At 36.7% G+C, this 20,802-nt stretch overlaps 1 protein-coding gene across 4 annotated transcripts in view; it reads left to right on the forward strand.

The window, feature by feature from the left end:
- Window positions 1-20,802, forward strand: part of PDS5B (PDS5 cohesin associated factor B) — a 103,086-nt gene that overhangs the window by 21,951 nt on the left and 60,333 nt on the right. For all 4 annotated transcript variants that reach the window (XM_054074846.1, XM_054074838.1, XM_054074862.1 and 1 more), the window contains exons 2-8: window positions 395-520; window positions 3,878-4,081; window positions 6,528-6,614; window positions 6,706-6,803; window positions 7,989-8,115; window positions 14,988-15,068; window positions 17,586-17,726. In XM_054074846.1, coding sequence (XP_053930821.1) covers window positions 413-520; window positions 3,878-4,081; window positions 6,528-6,614; window positions 6,706-6,803; window positions 7,989-8,115; window positions 14,988-15,068; window positions 17,586-17,726 — 846 coding nt within the window. In that variant the 5' untranslated portion in view covers window positions 395-412. The remainder of the gene's footprint in view (window positions 1-394; window positions 521-3,877; window positions 4,082-6,527; window positions 6,615-6,705; window positions 6,804-7,988; window positions 8,116-14,987; window positions 15,069-17,585; window positions 17,727-20,802) is intronic.

Genomic DNA, 20,802 nt, shown 5'->3' on the forward strand with positions numbered 1-20,802 from the left:
AGCACTGTCCACTTTATAGTCTGTTCTTGGAGAGCCTAAAAATCCAAGCTGGGTAGGATTTATTACTAAGTGGTGGTAACAGTTCATGCAGTAAGATAGGAAGATTCTTGGTTGCATTTCTGAGTGTGAAGGTCAAATACATGCAGGAATGAAGAGTTTTAGCTTTTTCTTCTTGTGTACTACTTGAACGTTTTATGGTAGTATAGGACAGTACCTCTATCAAAACCATTACTATCTGCTGCAATGTAGATTACTGTAAACAATCCAATCTTTTGTCCGGTTTTCACCTTGTATGGGTTTTGTTGATATATTTCTAGTAGATTTTGTTTGTAAAAGTTGATAGTTTATAAACAAACTAGCTAAACAACATTGACTTCTTAATTTCTTTCCACAGTTATAAAATCGTGGAATCATGGCTCATTCAAAGACGAGAGCCAATGATGGAAAAATCACATATCCTCCAGGAGTCAAAGAAATCTCTGATAAAATATCTAAAGAAGAGATGGTGAGAAGGCTAAAGGTTAGTAAGCAAGTAACTGTTTGCAGATTGAAGTTTCTTGCATACAGCATTCAATGATCTTGTTACTGCATTTTCTGTTTGAAAGTATTTTTTTTTTTTTTCCTTTTGGGCTTTACCTTTTCTCTGCTCAGAAGGGGGAGCTTTCTTAAGTGACTTGTCCAAAAATATTTAAATGAGTTAGAAAATTACAAATGGAAATAAGCTGTAATGGTTTCAATTATTACTTAAATTCTACTTTAGCTCCTATAGTAAGTCAGCACTGAGAGAAACAATACTGGGAAGTGTGACAAGAGAGTCATAATTATGGAAGGTGACATGGATGCCTCAGAATACATTCTTTTTGTGCATTTGTGCTCTTTGGATTGATTATTTTATTGAACCCTTTATTCTCATTATTTTAGTCTTTATGATAATAGAAGTATCATACATGTCTCCTGAATTTCTTGACTGAATCTACAGGAAAGTTGGGGAGGTTTGGGTTATGAATATGCTACTACAGTTCTTTGTGTACCTACGTACTCTCAGCAGAAAGGCGGGTCTGTTGTACAGGGGGAATGCCTGCTACTTGGGCTGGTGCTGTGAAACGGGAGAACAGATGTAGGAGAGGAACCTTAAGTACTCTTGACAGCTGGAAGAGCCTAATTTGGAGTTTGTTTTCTTAAGAAGTAGTTTTAAAACACTTAGAACTACTGGTAAATGAACAAAACCCAATAAACCCCAAAAACTCAAAGATTGTTTTTCCCTTCCCCTCAGTAACCTGCCCATGGCTTGAGAATTAGGCTAATAGACTTTAATCAGTATATGCATTCTGTGGTGTTGAACAGAAGATGACATTTATGACTTCATGAGTAACTCCTTCCTAGCAGAAAAAGTTATTTGTAGTTGCAAATTGTTTTTCAGCTTGTGAAATTCACACAGGTTTTACTGATGCTTTTTTCTCCTACAGTTTCATTTCATTTTTGGCCTTGAATGTCAGTCCCTTCTGTCATCTCCATGTTGCAGGAGAAGTGTACTTTGCAAAATGTCCTATGTTTCTTGTCAGCTCTTTATTCTGGCTGTGCATTCGTTGGTACACAGGCAGGGAGAAAACCACATGGTGATTCTCCTATGAAGGACTGGGTGATCTAGGCTACATCACAAGTGTATAAGACCTGCAGTATAAACACAGTTTCAGGTGTTAAAAAACAAGAGTAGATAATAAGGGAACTATTGACCTCTTTAATTTCACAGGCTGCCAAATTCATATAAACATTAAGAAAGACACACTTTTCTCTGGATTTTATTTTGGTTTACAGGCAGATAGTTTGCTGATAACAGTATATTTATATAAATGCAAATTAATGGGAAATCTGAGAATAAAATGGAAAATGTGCACAAGGGATTTTTATGTTAGTGTAACTTGCCTCAGAAATGTTCTGCATTTCTGATCCATGCCATCTCCAGGTTATAGTAGATTTTGAAAGGAGATAGAAACTAAATGATCAGAGTCATGAACTAGCGTGGAAGTGAGAAAGAAGGTGATAAACGTGTGGAAATGATGAATAGTGTGAGAAAAGCAATTTTTCCACAGTGTCTTTTTGTAAGCAAGAACCAAGGTGTCATCTAGTGAAATGTATTCATTTTAGGCCAGCAGTCTAATGTACTTTTCCATAAGGTATATCACTAAATCCCAGAGCTTATTACTGTAGAAAGATGTATGAAAAATTGAACGGGTTAAGAACTTTGGGCCACACCTGGAAGGTGAAGCTCCAGGAGTATTAATCATGGTGGTCTTTGATATGATTTCAGTCTCAGAAATCCTCTAGCCTATTGCTTTGCAGGGAACTAGAAAGGAATACTAATAGAACTACCTTGTTTTTCGTTGTTTTTCCTTAAACACCGTGACAAATTGCTGTGGAGACAAGTTGATTGATTTTTGTTGTCCTTGACTAGTATGGAAGTTAATGTTGTCAGGAAAGAGAAACTGAAGGCTCATTTATAGAGTAGACAAAACCCATACTTTTGGGAAGAACTCTTGTGACACCTGAACATTTATTATCTTGTTAATTATATAAATCTAACTGCTTTCCATAGAGGTGGAAACGATTCTGATATTTAATTTACTTTACTACTGTTTAAGGGCATCAGTGCACCTCAGCTGGTTCATCTTGTCTTTGACTGGGGAGGACTCTATTTTTTTTTTCTCAATGGGAATTGTGTCTGTATAAGCTATTAATCCAATGGGAATTGTGTCTGTATAAGCTATTAATCTTCTGTGCATTTTAGTAAAGGATTTTCAGTATACTTTAAAACTACACAGCTGCTATTATCCTAATTATGCAGAAGTCCTTCCTTCCTTTTTTAAAAAAAAGTAGATTTTGTTGCTACCTGATGAATTATAGTTACATTTTCCCCCCTCCAAATTTAAACCAAACTTCAGCAAAGCAAAATCTTAGGTAGTGTTTTAGCGTTGTAGTTGTTTTTTGATTTTGTCTTCACGGACATCATTATTGATTGCACTGGTGAAATAGATGCAAGTTTGATTTTAATTCTCAGGATTGTGCAATTAAGCCTTTATTACCATTTTGTTAACTTTAACAAGGGTTGAACTTCCTAAAATAATTCTGCCTCTGTGATTCAAATAAGCAATTAGACAAAAATCTTACTTTGTTTTGCTGATAGGTTTCTCTTTTCCGAACAGTTTTTAAATACAAGAATTCTCAACAAGTTGCAGTTACTAATTGTGAATTTTCTTGCTTTTACCCTATTTAGGGTGCTAAATACTTTGTGTCCCAGACTCTTGACCTTAGTATACTGGATCCTAATAATACAAATAGGCATTTTAGTCTTGTTGGACAACTTGGGTGCTGCTGGGCTGCACTGGGTTTATGTGTTTCTGCTGTGCTTACTTGGCTTCTGGACAACACAAGGGACAAGCTTGTACTAAGAGCAGTAGTAGAGAAAAACCTGAAATTGAAAAAGAAGGAAAATAAATAGCAGTCCTGAATACTTTAGGGAGAAATAAACATTTTAAATCAAATTTTGTTGTTTTCCAAATATTTCAGTGAATGGCTGTAACAGGGAGTGTTGTACTAGTTTGAATTGGCCAACTTGATTATATTGTTTCTCAAAAAGAGATGTGTAGTACTACAGCAAGTTTTTTGTTAACACTACAGAGACTGTGTCGGGAGGCTTGATAGAGGACTTGACTAGATACTTCCTGAAGAATAAGAGACTGATTATCCAAATAAGTACGACTGCATTGCTAATAATGCTTCTGATAGATGTTGCGTGGAACCAGAAAAGGAACTTTCAGTAAGGACCGTGTTATGCAGAGTACTTAATTTTATGTACTGACATCTTTGTGTCTCTTTTTAGATGGTTGTCAAAACTTTCATGGATATGGACCAGGACTCTGAAGAAGAAAAGGAGCTCTACCTAAATCTTGCTTTACATCTTGCTTCAGATTTTTTCCTCAAACATCCTGATAAGGATGTACGTTTGTTGGTAGCATGTTGTCTTGCTGATATTTTCAGAATTTATGCCCCTGAAGCTCCATACACTTCCCCAGATAAACTAAAGGTAAATTGAATTAATCTGTTTTTTTTTTTCATTCTATCCCAGGTTTTTAATCTGAATGATTGATATAATTGATTATAACATTTTTTTTTTCCTCTTTTTCCTGGTTCAGCCTAAGCAATCCAAGATTTTCAATTGATTCATGGATAGAGGTGTTTGTTTAGGTTTGATGTTCATCAGATACAGTGATATATATTACATCTTTCAATATCTTGTAGAGCTTAGGATTTGCATTGAAAATAAATCTTTTATTGAACTTCCATTGCGATATACAAATAGTGGTCTGTTAAACTTCAGAAATACTGATGTGTCAGTAGCTTTTATTGTGATATCTTTCAAGGTAGCTAATTCCTTCAACTGGGAAAATGCTATTACTGTTTCCAATTAAACTATCAAGAGATGATTATTTTTATAGATAAAAACTCACTTGAAACAAAGAAAAATATTTTTGTATAGAGGATAATTATTTCTGATGTGAATTGGAAAATTCTGTAACTACAAACATCACTGATCCCACTAGATGTGGGTGGTTGGTAGAGAAATGCCAGGTTTGATAAGGTGGTTCAGATCTGCCCCATTTGTTTTAGGAAAAAAATGTCAATTTAGATTGTTTTGCGGTTTCTATTTTATTTTAAATAGAAATGTAACTTTCTTTCCAACTTAGAAAATAAAAATACTTCCCTTATACAGTCTGAATCTAGAGTGATGAATCAAGTATTACAGAAAATCCTCTAGGGGAAAATAACACTTTAAATTGTGTACTTTTTTGTCTCCTCGGTCTAAGACTGTATGGCCTTTTTTTGTTTTGTTGGGGTTTTTGTGTGTCTGTTTTTTTCCACAGTAGTATAAAGAGATGGTTGTGGTGGAAGATATACCTGCTACAGTGGAAGAAATCACTCAATTTTTTATCTAGTGGTAGCACCAAACAGGCTTAGTAAGTAGGGCAAACAGTACAGTTTCAACTATAGTACATACTTTGTTACCAGACATAGTGGAGAGACATCTTGTGATTTCTGTTAGCTGCCTGTTTTTTTAGTTCTGAATTGTTACACCTCCTTACTTACTTGAGTAGAGCTCTGAACCGACAAGAAACTTCCACTGTCAGTGTTCAGTTCTGTAACCTGTGCAGATTTTTGAAATCAGTTTCTTGATGCAGATTTCTAAACACATTTTGAGAAATAAAGGACAAACCATTGAGGCCGTTTCCTGGGGCTGTTGAGGTAGATTTTTGAAAGCCGTTTCTGCTGAACATGGCTTTTGTGGTTGAATCAGGACAAACTGATTCAAATGTCAGAGTGCCCTCCACTTCATGACGAAGATGTTAGAGGAAGAATGCTTTCTCTTGGGGTTATATCTTGGCACTATTTTTACCCAGTGTTAACATTGTATCCATACTGCAACTTTGAGTCTCTTCTACTATGTCCCTTTCAGTCTGGGGAAAGCCTGGAGCCCAAATCTAATTTTCTAGGGGGAAGATGTTCTAGGGGGAAGGCATTCTAATCACTTGTATGTCGAAGACCCTTGGACAAATGGACTGTCTGCCTGACCTGGCTGAAATGGAGATGTTTAAGGGTGTGTGTGGTAGCAGAACTTCAGCTATCTAAGTATATTCTGTGGTGAAAGCTGAACTGCTGAAGCAATTGTGTTGTTAATTGGTATTAAGACAGCAATCCACAAAAAACATTGTGTTCTTCCTAAAGTTGGAAGTATAAGCACTCTTGGGTTTAAGAGTCCGGATTCTAAAAGAGACTTGCTTTATGGAGTTTGAAGTGAAACCATGTTGTCTGCTGTGTCTTTTTGAGCCAGCAATGAGTTTCACAACCTTCCTGTGTGTGGTTTCGTTCTGTTCATAATCAACTGTTTGTTCCTTAGAACCTGCTTGCATTTATTCTGTGTGAGACTTTTTCTGAAGAAGTCTTATGGTGCTGAAAGTTGATAAAGGAAGCAGGAGAAACTTGGTTTATTGGCTTTTGCAAAAGGCAAGATCTGTGTCAGCAGCATCATGATTGACAAATGCACAGACAGTAGAGTGTAAACAACTAATAATACTCTTAGGAAAGCTGCAGGTGCCTACTGCTTTTTTTTCTCCTCATGTTGAAACCTATTGCAGTGTAAATTGTTCAGAAGGACAGCGAATTTTACATTTTTCATCTTTACACTTCTGCAGAGTGTCAGCAAGTTGTAGCTCTGTCAAGCTGAGTGTTTTTCTTTGGCAAAGAAAAACTTTTGCTACCTTTCTCAATCCCTTAAAGAAACATGAAGCATTTCAAAATTACTCCTTGGTGCTTTCTGAGATGTTTTGTAGATTATTCTTCTGGATAGTGGAATAGGGTGCCTGTCATTGCCGCAGATTTCATGGTGATGAATAATACTAGTAGTTTATGAAGGTGATTATTTTTATTTTGGAAGTTTCATTGCAATGGATTAAATGACTGTCATTTCTTTTCAGGATATATTTATGTTCATAACAAGGCAACTTAAGGGTTTAGAAGATACAAAAAGCCCCCAGTTTAATCGATATTTTTATTTGCTTGAGGTAAGCTTCATAACTTATTCCATAACTGTTAAATGTTTTTCTACGTAATCTTACGTAAATGACTCCTTTTATTTTTTTCTGTTCAACACAGAATATTGCTTGGGTCAAGTCTTATAACATATGCTTTGAATTAGAAGACAGCAATGAGATTTTTACACAGTTGTACAGAACGCTCTTTTCAGTAATAAAGTAAGTACTGTCACCCCCATTTATACTATATCATTGTGTGGTTGGTGTCGGATGTTTCTAACCTAGGTGTTCAGTCTGTTGTGTGATCTCTATGGTTGGACTTTATGATCTTAAAGGTCTTTTCCAGCCTAAGAGATTCTGTGATTTTAGTGTTAACAAGCTTAGGTTTGTAATTCAGTTTAACTAAAGGTAGCAGTATATGTATAACAAGCTGTTGGTTTTGCCTGCTCTAATTAAACAAGACACACTGCAAATAATTTTTTTTCTAAGAAGCTTACTTTGATTGTCTTTTTGCTGCCTTTATCTTACTCTGTTCTTGAAATTGAAAGTAAGTGGTGCAAGATGTGATTCTAAGGAATTTTGAGAATTATTGCTGTAGAAACATGAGTCAAAAAATGGTGGACACTGGAAGGTACTGCTAGAGATCATCTGGTCTGCCCCCCTTGATCAAACCAGGGTCAGCTAGAGCAGGTTACCCAGGACTGTAACCAGTTGTGTTTTGAGCATTTCTAAGGATGGAGACTCGATGGTCTATCTGGGCAACCTTCTAGTGATCATCCACCGTCACATTTAAGAAGTTTCTCTTTTTGATTTTTAAATGGAATGTGCTGTATTATACCTTGTGCCCATTGCCTCTTGACCTGTCACTGGACACCAGTGAGAAGAGTCTGTCCCTGTTGTCTTTAAACATATTAAACATAATACGTATTTAAACATAGTAAGATCTTCCCTAAGCCATCTGTTCTCCATACTAAAAAAACCAGATGTCAGCTTTTTCACCCTTTACTTGTATGAGAACTGCTCCAGTCTTTTGATCATCTTTGTGGCCCTTTGGTGGACTGACTCCAGAATATCCATGTCTCTTGTACTTGGAAGCCCAGAACTGAACACAACACCCAGATGGAGTCTCACCAGCGCTGAGCAGAGGGGAGGGGTTTTCCAGTACACCTACCCCTTCATAGTAGGGACAGATACAGTCCTTTTACTCTTTTAATACAGTAGTAAATGAAGAGGGTGTGAGATTTAATAACGTTTTGTATATGCAGCTGAGAAATGTGTTTTGATTAATAAAAAAAAGCATTATTTGATTATTCCTTGTTATTTGGCATCGCTGTAGGGAGTAGTCTGAATGGAAGTTGCACTTCGTATGAATAGTAGACTAAGAATTCCTGTTTTTAATTTCAGCAACGGTCATAACCAAAAAGTGCACATGCACATGGTTGATCTGATGAGCTCTATCATTTGTGAGGGAGATACTGTGTCACAGGAACTTTTGGATACAGTGTTAGTTAATCTAGTGCCAGCACATAAGGTAAGACTTAATAGTGGCTTAATTGTTTAGCGTTCTTTTTTATTTGTGATTGTGATTTGTTGAATGTATGTATTCATATATTTAGATTTCACCGTTATTTAGAATGTTTTTTAGCAAACAAATAAATTTTAATAGCCAGAAAATTCAGTAGTGTTTCATTGCTTTGATTAACTTGCTATGACTCAAATTATAAGTGATCATAGTAATCTAAAAGCTTTACTGTCATATAACTTTATAAACAGGCTTTTTATATGTGGTCAGAAACCATAGACCTTAATGAAAGGGATACATTATATCCTTTGAGAAGTTTTTAACTAATGTAATGCTGTGTCAACAGTTCAAACTAATGTGCTGCCCTAAGTGGGAGGAAAAAAGTTGTTAGGACTGTGCATTTGTAGTTGGCTCTGTCATATTTCAGAAACGTTGATTTGGTGTTATTGAAAGCCACATCGGTATGTTTTTGATGCAGCTATACAATGAAAAATGTTTTGTTCAAAAAAAAAAAAGTGTCCTGCAGGTGAACTGAGGAAAACCATCAAACTTTGCATGTATTGTGACAGTTAAATGTTTAAAAAGCAAGGAAGACGGACTTCTGGACAGTTCTGGCTGTGATCTGACAGGTGTTTGGGTTTTTTGAAGTGTGTTTGGGAAAGAGCTGACACTACCTATACGATTTAGAAACTATAGTAAGGTTAAGTGGATATTACTGAGAGATTTTTTTCAGTTTCACAATGCTCTTTTTTTATAAGGTGCTTTCTGATGAATATAGCAAGTAGCACAGCGTGGTGTGTCTTACCACAAGCCATCAATTTCAGTAAATAGATGGTGCATCAGTTATTTTTCTGTTGGCAGCAAAAGACTAAATGCTTAGTTTGGATCAGTCTCAAAATGCTTTACCTATGTTCTTCAATGGGTCTAGTACTTTTGAGACAGGACCAGACTAAAATTTGTGTTGCTGAAACTCAGATTTTATGAAGTAAGGCCTTGCAATACAAGAAAGAAAAGCAATACTATGCAGAATACTTGAGTTTGTATATTCTCAGTTGTTAAGTGTCTGTTGTTTTATTGTGTCACCTGTGTTCAACTTGATTTAACTGTACTATTTTTATGATTCATGTTTAATAAACTGCTTTTGAATTGAGTAATTTGCATCCTGTTAGACTGGTTGTAGCATTAGAACAATTCTGTTTTATAGTGGATTTAAAGTTACTGACATTTTAATAGGATAAGATATTTGTGGGTTTGGGTTTTCTTTTGCTTCTGTTTTAATCAAACTGGCTCTTTGAATAGGATTCTAGTTTATAGCTTGCTTTCTAACTGCCATAGTTTCATAACCTTAGGCCATATCCTGATTACTTTACTTTTGTGTTAATTTTTTTTAAACATTTTTCATGCGAGAGGGAAGAAGCTTCTAATATTTTTATGTGTCATCTCAATATCTTCATGAAGTGTTATTTAAAATTTTGAAGCTTACATGGTCATCTAACCGCTTTCTGTGGCTACTAATTTCATGTTGAAAAAGTGTAATGAATTCAGAGTGAGAATTTTTCCGCTCATGTCTGTCGAGCACTAAACTGCAAGGGGGTTAAGGATGAGGTTTACCTTAAAGAACTATGTCTTAGTTGACCTGGCTGTTGAGCTTTACAGGCTGTAGAAAGGGAAATGGAAAAATCAGCCTGGCCACAAAATAGCAAGTATTGGTGTAATGATGAGTAGGAATCCTTATCTATCCAGATGCCCTGGGGACCAAAAGAATGTTTTGATGGAGTTGAAGAAAGAGTGATTTGTTGCTAGCTCAGGTTTCAAAGTTATCAGATGGAGAGATTGTTGTAGATAGGACTGTGTAGCAAGTGACACAGGCAAGTGGTGTATTTTTGATACAGCCAGAAGGAAGATTGTGCACTGAGAGTATGTGGAGTGCCATTGTGAATTGAATGACTGTATTCCAGAAAACAGTGGTAGAACTAGTATGACTTCTAGTTTATCAGCACTTGTATTGGATAACACTAGGTTGAAGACTTGAATAGCTTAATCTGTATAATTTATCAAAGGAGCAATCTGCAAGTATGTAAGCTCCTTTAGATTTGGATCCCGAATGCTAAGGTCCAATGGCTGAAATTCAACATTGGACAGATTGATGCAAAAAACTATCTGAATATTTTTAAGAGTTGTAGTAACTAGTAGAACAATATACAAAAGGTTAGTTTGATGCTGTTATCTCTTAAAATCAAGGTCAGTATTTTTCCTAAGGGGAATATGGGATATGGTCTAACAAGCAATGGTGCTAGCAGTACGGCTGCAAAAACTCAAGCGTAAGGAGTGTATACTGGGGACACAAGGTACTAGCAAACATCTGTTGACCGTAATTACTGGTCACTGAAGAAGCCTAAGCTGCAGTAGGTCACTTCAGTTTGTCATTCGTCACACTTAGCCAGGAGAAAAAGCTGTATTGGTTTAAACCTGAATGGATATGGCAGATGCTAATATCACAAAATGGGCACATTAGAGGCTTGCTTGAGTAGGACAGTGGGTATCGGATAACTCAATAAAACAGCAGACTTAACTTGTGTGACCATGTGCTGAACTCTTAATTTCTTTTATGTTTAATTTTTTTTCTTTTTGTGTTTCTCTTCTCTTCTCTTCTCTTCTCTTCTCTTCTCTTCTCTTCTCTTCTCTTCTCTTCTCTTCTCACTGAAATTCCTTTGATATAATTATATTAGGGGAGTATTAAATACATGAGTAGTAAACTAAACCCAGAAAAGACGAGAAGCAGGGGAGAGGTAGTCAATATGAAAAGACAGGAAAAATCTATAGTTTTCCTTTCCTTTTTATTTTTCTTTTTAGATTATAAAGCCTTTATGGCAGTACCTGTAAACAATTCTGTGTTTGTGTGATGTGTTAGAAAGCAAATTGTGCCTTTTATTTCCTTGAGTGTTTGCCAATGTGTGATACAGACTTCAGGTATAAAATCAAATTTTATAAAATTAAGGACTGCATTGATGCTAGCTAATCATCCTTTTTTTAATAAGGGACATGCATTTGTTTTCTGTTATGTGGGGTTCTTTTTTCTTTTAAAGGATGAGCACAGACTATTTCACTCTTGTTTTCGTTGAGCTGTGTTTAAATTGGACATTGAAAAGCAACTGGAAAAAGTAACTAGAAAAAAAAACCCAACGGTGGGTATGCATTTCATCACTGCCAACCCCAGTGTAGCAGCACAACTGATTTTTGGCTCTGTGGCAAACTGTCCTGAAGAAGATTATCTATATACACACACAAATATCGGTGCCATGCTGTCTGAGAGGTTGCCACTGCTTCTTGTGTCTGCAATAAAGGTTTGCCAAAAATTCTAGAGAAGAACAGTTACGAAAAATGACATAGCAAAACTCTTTTAATGTCTTCCGGAAGTGTAAAAAGCTTGAAATGCTACCAATACATACACAAAAATCACTGTAGGAATTGAGGGAAAGAAGAGATCTTAGGATGGATGGAGATGGTCTGTCTTCAGATGTTTTTGTTGAAGGCCACCTAAGCATAAAAAAAAATTTCTGTTTATTAGCATTCTTTTCTGAAGGAAAACTGGAATTTTGAGGGCGAAGAGCTCTGTCTGTGGCATCATAGAAGTCTGTTTTAGATATTAAGTGTAACTTCTTTTCTCTCTCACACAAGAGCTATTGTTCTGCTTTTTCATGAGTGTTTTTTTGGTTTGTCCTTACCAATCAATACTTGCTTCTGCTTTTTCCTTCAAAATGTAATAATCACTATTGACGGCTTTAAGCGATATTGCCAGCTTGATGGCTTAGTTACTACTCAATTCAAGACTCTGAGAAGCTCATCTCCTCTGGGTGCTTACATGCACTCAGAGGCATCCTGGTTAAGACGATTGTCCATATCAACAAAGGCTTTCTTAAATCGTTAAAAGATCTTGAAACACATGTAATTTTTTTTCTGAATATATAGAAAGATTGAAAAGAAGATAATGATAGAATTTAGATAAACACAGGGAAGAAATTTATTAAATTAGGTGTTGTCTTTATAAAATTTCTCCCTCAGGCCAAGTTTAAAGTATCTTTGTGGCTATTACATCAGTCAGAAAGATGGATTTGAATTTTTACAGACGATCTCTGAACCTATTGGGTAATGGCCCAGATTGCTTCTGTTTTCATTTCAATGAAGGCAGTGCCATTTCTTGTTTCTGCTTTTATCATGAAGCTGGAAAGGGAGAAGAAAACTTTCCTGTGTGCTTTTAAGACTTCTTTGGCATTGTTATTTTCAGAGAGTTCAGCCTCTAGGCATTTGAGAGCCCTGGTTATCAGCACAATTAAATTAAATGTGTGAGGCATGAAAAAAATAGCTGACTTCCCCATGCCAGTTGTGATCTAGGCTATTTTTTTCTCTTTGTGGCTTTTTTAGATAGAATCAAGTGTAATATGAATACATTACATGGGGTTGCGACTAGCTGATTCTAGCATTTATCTTGGTAAGCATTATGGTGTTGGGAGATCTTTTTCCTGGCCTTCAGTGACATAATTATGGAAGGTCTCTGTTCTTTCAGACTTCCTTTCCTAAGGCCGTGTTTGAGAATTCATTTTTAATTTTTTAACCTTTATTTATTACTAGTTGTGTAGATGAATTACGGCAGGTTTTGTAAAAATGAACTGCCGTGTGAAAAATACAAGCTGAAACTGTAAAAATGTGAATCAAAACAGATTGCCTGTTGGGACTCTGCTGTGCTGGTTGGACTTGTTTTGCTCATGATCTAGAGTTTTCTCTTAACCAGGTGACAACTGTTTTCTTTGTTTCGGTGGAGGTGAACTGTGGAAGTGGAGAAGGTGCAAGTGGCATTCATTTCTTGTTAGTTATTTGTGGCTTTTACTTCCTGAGCAGTCACAACTCCAGCTGAATAACAGAAAACTAATGTTTCAGGTGGAAGTACCTTTAAGAGCAATCTGGCATGCAGAACCTGCTCTCTTCTGGGAAATGGAACAGCTGTACAATTTTGCAAGACTGCCAGAGCTGACCCTTGTATCTTGATTAGATAAGGAGAAAGGAAATTACAAGGATGTTAGCATCTTGTGTAAGCCTTCGAGTATCTTTCCTGAATTGGGATTTTTATTCACCTTCTGTAGTGGGTCTGAGTGAAACAGATACTTCAGGCATGAAATCTTCATAGTCTTTTTACTTCAATCACCTGACTTGATTCTATCAATAGGCAAGTCACACATTTCTTTTGTTTCATGTTAACAGAAAATATTCATCTGTTCCAGTGCTGTCTAGAAGCTCTTAGACCTACACAGTTTTTGCAATTACAGATGATACTCTCCATCTCTTTGCAAATCTTCTCTTTTTCATTCAGATGGCTACAAAGAACCAAGCATATTCAGCCTGGAGAAGAGAAGGCTTCAGGGAGACCTTATAGTAGTCAGTACCTTCTTCCAGTACCTGAAGGGGCTGCAAGAAAGCTGAGGACCTTTTACAAGGGCGCGTAGCAATAAGAGGGAGGGGAATGACTTTAAATTGGAGGGGAGTAGGCTTAGATTAGACATGAGGAAGAAATTCTTCACAGTAAGGGTGGTGAGGCACTGGCACAGGTTGCCCAGGGAAGTTGTTGATACCCTGTCCCTGGAAGTGTTCAAGGCCAGGTTGGATAAGGCCTTCAGCAGCCTGATCTAGTGTGAGGTGTCCCTGCCCATGGCAGGGGGGTTGGAACTGGATGATCTTTTAAGGTCCGTTCCAACCCAAACCATTCTGTGATTCTACATGCAAATAGATGGCAAAATTTATTCTCTTTGGCAAAAAAATACACGGAGTATGGCGATGCATCTTATTTGCTTTTTGTTATCCCAAAAGGAAGGTTTTTTTCCCTTATCTGATTGAGATGTATTTAAAATAAGAAACCACAAACTGTCCTGCTTTACTGCTATCTTGTGATTGGAGTATACTGGCTTTTTTTTTTTTTTTTTACATTGCGTAGACTAATCCAAATTGGGAAACTATACTTTTACGGAGACTTTACCTATTAAAAGGCTATGTATTCTTTGGTATTAAAGAGGTTTCCTTCATGATTCTATATATCAATCAAGTCTGCAGTGGGTATCACAAGGCTGGAGTTGCATTTTCTTCAGAAAGAAAAATAAAACTTTTGAAAAATAGTTGTGATGTAGAAATTGGAGGAAGGATATAGCAGCTAGAGGGTGGAGAATGCATCCTGGGAAGGGAACAATGGTAGAGCAATAACCCAGTTAGACAAATGGAGGGATAGGAATGTTGTGCGATGGTAGTTTTTTATTATTTTTTGTATTAGTTTCATCAGTTTATATCCTTCACAGTTTTTTTGCTCATGGAATAAAATTCTAGGTATTATTTTTTCTTTGCTATCTCAGTCAAACATACTCGTTGGGAGATGCCGTGGAGACACTTGTGGTGGTGGTGGTGGTTCTTAGGTGGCTGCTTGGTGCAAGGACGGAATTGTGCTCTCTGCCACAGTCCCACTCAGAATCTTGCTTCTGCAGTTACTATAAATGGCTTTGGTGTTGCTTTATATCACTTTCCTGTTTATTGGGGAAGCTGATAAGGAGCAGCAGTGAAATGGAGGAACTGACTTCACTGAGTGTCAGGCTTAGATGGGCAACTGAAAAGTAAGCCCTGATTTGCCAGGGAGGAGTTTTCTCAGTAGTATCATTGGAGGCTACAAAGCTCTGTTTAGACTAGGCTTGTTTTTACTACATTAACTTTACTACTGAAAACATAGAAAGAACTGACTATTTCTTTAATATGTTTACCAACACACGGTAGCTTTAAATTTTCACTAATATTTTTAAGATTAATGTATGTGCTTTAATTTTTTTTGTGTTTTTTTTTTTTCCGTGCAGAATTTAAACAAGCAAGCCTATGATTTAGCAAAGGCTTTACTAAAGAGGACAGCACAAGCAATTGAACCATACATTACTAATGTAAGTGATGACTGCAAATAAATATAGAAATCAATACATTTTGTAAATGAACTGTATCCTGAAAAGAATGAATTGCATATAGCCAAATAGGACTGTAAAATAACTGTTTGCAAACTCTCAGTTGTTCTTTGAGAGAATTGTTTTATTAATGAAGCACTGTGTAACTTGTCTCTTTGAGTCTAATTAATAGAAAGTACTAAGCTCATAACAATTTTCATTTCTGAAATGTAATTGACAGTTTACTTTCTGCTGTCTTGGGAGACCTTGGACTTCAGTTCTTAATGTGACCAGAAGACCACGTGCTCATATGTACTGTTCTGATAAAAATATATCAACACATTGTTCTTGTGGCAAAATTCTTTTTGTAGTGAGGAGATGAGACTATGTAGAAGGTAGAAGTGAAGATAGAGCAGAGTTTTAATGTTGTTGTCACAGGAGAAGAGGAGGAAACCAAATCTAAGAATAGCTAGTTAGTAAGAAAATGAGCAAGTGGATTGAGAGTTGTAGCCGAGTTCACTGTATGCATCGTAGACGTTGTAAGAGAAGAGGGATGACAGGAAGTAAAGATCAGGCAGGAGTCTGCTCTAAATTAAGTCACACAATAGGGGGAGGTGGAAAATCACACTTTTTTTAAATATTGAAAGTTTTAGCAAGTCTCATGGCAACTATCCAAAATCTCTAGATCTTGAAAATGATACATAATTTTCAAAGTTTTGTGTTGCTTTCAGACTTGTAACACTTTGCGGTACTTGGAAAGTGGGTACCTTCTAAGATTGTAAAAAAATTCTCAGTGAAAACCCTTGCTCCAAAGCTGTTTGTCAAACCTGCTGTTTGGGAAGGTATCACTACATGAAAATGTGTTTTTAATGTTGTTCATGAAAGGTTAGATTACAAACTGGGTGACATTTTATGGGTTTTAAGGAAGTCTATACAATAAGAATCTTCCTCCTATGGAAAATATGTACATGCGTTTTTCTGTTCTTAGTTTCCCACAACAGGGAAATACCAAGGTGCTGGTTTCTTTGTTTTGAAACTTTCTTTCTCTCTTTAATTATATTAAAAACACACTAGGACTTAGTTGCCAAACCAAGATTATGTATGTCCCAGGCAGCTCTGTATCCAGAAAAGGAAAACTTTTCTACAAGACTTTAACTTAGAGGCTGTTTCATAGAATCACTAGGTTGAAAAATACCTTCGAGGCCAACCATACCTGTCCACTACTAAGTCATATCCCCAAGCACTTCATCTCCCCATCTTTTAAGCACCTCTAGGGATGGGGACTCAACTTTCTACCTGGTTAGCCTGTTCTCTTTTGATGAAGAAATTCATCCTAATGTCTAGTCTGAACCTCCCCTGGCACAGCTTGAGGCCATTCCCTCTCCTCCTATCACCTAGGCAAAGAAACCAACACCAACCTCTCTACAACTTCCTTTCAGGTAGCTGTAGACAGTGAAAAGGTCTCCCCTCAGCCTCCTCTAAGCTGAACAACCCCAGTTCCCTCAGCCGCTCCTTGTATGAAATGCAGTTATCTGTTGTATTCTAATCAATGTTACTAGAAACTGTTCACTTTTTCTGTTACATCACTTCTTGAGGTTCACTTTATAACCTCAAAAAGTGGTAGTTTTCATGTTTATTGTTTTCTTACTGATAGGATTAACCTTATCAGGTACAGAGGGTTGTGCTGTTCATCTCTGCCAAGTTTGGCAATAGGAAACTGAAGTGCCACTTAAGTGGATTCTGTTGCTTTAGTGGCAGGTGGAAATACTATAATTTGTTTAACCACACTCGTTTTAACTCAAAGAGAAGAAAAATCTTCCAATTTATGTCCTACCCCTTATGAGCAGGGGTGGCACACTCCTATTTAGTTGTTTCTGAGTCACCTATTACAAGAGGACGTAGGTGTAAGTAGTGCAGAATTAACGTTATATATTAGAAAAATTTCTCTTCAATGAGAAGTATGAGTTTACCCTGAAACCCCTCAACTTTATCAAGAAAAAGTAATTGCTTTATTATGCTTTATTTACAACCCTTATGGTGGTTGTAAATATAATTTCTGGAACAGGCGGTTATGAATTGCTATGCTTTTACTTAACCCGTCAGCTGTATATTGTAGTAATTAGCCAGTTGTTTCAGCCTGCTTTCAACTAAATGTTAGAATGCTTTTAAACCAATTGTTCTCAGTAGTGAAATAACTCTAAATGTAGTGACAGTATAAAAAGATCTGATGCCTTGGAACTCTTCTAAAGTTGTGTTTCTCTTAAATTATTTGTAGGCTTGCTGTGGTAAACTAAACACCACTTTTATGTGTTTTCCTTTGTGTACCATTGAATACAAAACCATGGTATAAAACAACAATAGAAATTCTGATCTATGCATGACCCATCTCCCCCTCCCCCCCCCTTTTCTTTTTAATTGTGGTGAAATTTAATGTTGCAAGACTGAAGGGTAGGTTTAGTGGTAGAGAAGCGTAGGATTTATAAGAGTGCATATTGATGTATACTGTGTTTCATTTTCTAGTTCTTCAATCAAGTCCTCATGCTTGGTAAAACATCTATTAGTGACCTGTCAGAGCACGTGTTTGACTTGATTCTGGAGTTATACAATATAGACAGTCACCTCTTGCTTTCTGTTCTGCCACAGCTTGAATTCAAACTTAAGGTAAGCTCTTATGCTTTTTATGTATTTGAAATGTGTGCTTTGGCTACTAATATGATTTTTTTTTTTTGGGCATATGTAACTAATACTTACATGCAAGACATATAATCTCTGCATTGTTTAAAGGAAAAATAAAAACCCCTCAAAAAGGTAATTTAACTTCAGATGTATTACCTACAGCGCATGTGAATATATGTTTGGGTTTTGGTAGTTTGGCTTTTTTTTTTTGCTTGTATCTTTCAGGCAATAACTTGAGAATCTGTCCTGTTTTGTTTTGTGGTTTACTGCAGTATTTATTGTGAAGGGCTTTAATATATTGAAAGTAACTTGTGCTGCGAGCTGTGCAAGGAAACTACACCTATTCAGAATAGTGAATTTTGTCAGGGAAAGTTGTGCTCCATGTTAATGAAACCGATGTTCTGACAATTTTGTCCAAACAGAAGATCTGTGACGGGTGGATACAGAGTGCTGGAGTCTTTAAATATGTCTTATAGTCATTACTACAATGACTGTTGTGACTTTTCATACTGATGTCTAAAGTGTGCTATCTATCTAGGTGCTAGCTATCTATTTTAATAGGTTTTTTTCTTTTTAACTTTCTACCATTTCAGAGCATGTCTGGAGAAATTCAGTATAGCTGCTGGTGCTCCCTTTATTCTGTGCTACTTTTATTCTGTTTGTCGTTCCACGGGGTTTCTGTGGAAGTGGAGAACTTGATTAGTTTTGTATTACTAAGTTTGAAAGTGATTTTTCTTACTACACTTGAGGGCTAATGTGCGGTAGACAGCTTCTAAATCTGCATTTATTTTTATTATTGAAGACAGATTTTAGGTTTGTAGAGCCTTTGACCTGTCCTCACTGCAATAGTTGTTGTCATAGTGGCATATTCATGCCAATTATTTTTTCACTAATGTTCCTAGGCAGGCACACCACACTTGGTGGATGCATCAGTTTTTAGTGGTAGTATCTTCCTATTCACGTTTTTGGAAGCGGTCAGGTTCAATTCACTGCTTGCTGACGGTGCCTGAAAGCAGGCCTTTTTCAGCCTTTAATTCCTGTTCTTGCAGACAACAAACTCTTCATCGTTCTCAGTCCAATAAAAACACTACTTCTGCTGCTGAAGCTGTTATCCAAGAGATTTAATCTTAACTGCTGCCGCATCCTTGTTTTTTTTCTCAGCCCTAATTGCAGTAATGTTTCCATCATTAGGACTGTTTTAAAACTGCTGGTTATTGAATTGTCTTCCTGCTCCTTCATGGACTCTTGTATTCCACTATTTCAATGCAAACTTCCCTTTTATATCCCATTTTACCACTGTAATCAGCAAGTTTAGTAACTCAACACTTAACCTTTTTTCTTCCCTGAACTGCTGTACCCCCAAACAACTTCTGGTCTCTTCCTTCAACTGAGTGATTTCAGCCCTAAGCTTTTCTGTGTGTTCTTTGTGCCTCTTAATTTACAACACATTTTTTCATGTTTGCATTTCTATTCTTTGTTTATTGCAGTCTTTCTAGATTACAAACATGCATTTTGTGTCCTTGAACCTTAACTGTAGTTTTCTCCTTGTGATCTAAACCCTGGAGGATAAGCTGTTTCACATTTCAGGTTTGTAAGATCCAGTTCAACAATGTTTCAGATAGACAGGTCAGTTTTGATAGTTGCAGTCTTAACTGCTCTTGTTCCTTGATGTCTCCTTGAACTCAGTACAGTGTATGGCTATTCTGGAAGGTTGGTACAATTTCTCTTTGAATCATCTTGTTGCTTCAGTTGTGTGTTTTTGAACCCTTAAGTTATAAGGACAAATAAAATATGCCTATTCTGTCCTCTTGACTGTCCATTGTAGTTTAACCCATGGGAAAAAAAACCCAACCCTCTATTTGAAATACAATAATCTTTGCTTAAATACCAACATTGCCCAAAGAAGTTGTGGATGCCCCATCATTGGAAGTGTTCAGAGCCAGGCTGGATGTAGCTTTGAGCAACCTTATCTAGTGGAATGTGTTCTTGCTCATGGAAAGATCTTGGACTGAAGGACCTTTAAAGGTTCTTTACAGCCCAGACATTTTTATGATTCTAAATTAACTGAGAGGTTTGTAAGATCTTTCAGTGGCTAAAAGGATATTTAGAAGTTGGATGTTCCAAAATAGGAATGAAATATGATCGGCCTGTGCTTTTTGAGATCAACACAAGTTCATTTTTTTATGCAGACCTGCCAGTGATGATTAAATTTCCACTCCCAACAGTAGCTGTGGCTTTATTCTAACCAGCAGCAGTTAGCGCCAAGCAATTTTAATTTGTGTTTAGGTAAATAGCACGTTGCTGTGTTGAGATGAGGGGCAACTCGGTGAAGCTCAGAGGGCTTACAGTAGAAGGCAGATAATGTTTTGCTGCTTTGAATGTAAAGAAACCGGACAGCAGTATCCCTGTTATCTTGGTGAAGCTTTGGATCAGGTGAGTGGTCAAGGAGAAGAATATGCTTGGCAATCCATATTGAAATATGGGAGAAAGGACATGTCTTTTTGAGTAAAGGCAAGTTGAAGTTAATGATAGAATTACCATGCATTTCAGTGAGCTCCGTGTATCACTCAGAGCTTACCTGGGTGGCTTTGACTTTTCTGGATTTCGTACATAGTATTACATCTTTATCCACACCCATAGTTTAAGAGCCTTGCCTTTTGAGCTCACTCACTGTGGACTCTCTACTAGATATTTAAGTAGAAGTTTGTGGATTATATTTATATTAAATGCACAGTTTCATAAGGACGTCCAGTTTTTATTCTATCAGATTGTCTGATATGGCTCTTGAATATACACATGTGATACCAGGAGTCCAATACTAGGGGTAAATATTCAAATAACGCTTACGGGATAGTTGGACAGTTACTGTATTTCAAGATCTCATACAGCTGCTTTGCTGCTTAAGAGGTTTCTATTGCTCTTAAAGCAGATGATATTGAAAAGCTGTGGCTGCCTCAACTGTTTTGTCAGCTATGAGGAGTGAAGATGTGTCAGAATGATCTCATCTTGCTTGCATTGAACACGTGGAAGCGGACGTATGATTTGTGCTTTTCGAGGATAA

This window comes from Cuculus canorus, chromosome 1 (assembly GCF_017976375.1).
Source record: "Cuculus canorus isolate bCucCan1 chromosome 1, bCucCan1.pri, whole genome shotgun sequence".
In the NCBI taxonomy this organism is placed as follows: Eukaryota; Metazoa; Chordata; class Aves; order Cuculiformes; family Cuculidae; genus Cuculus; species Cuculus canorus.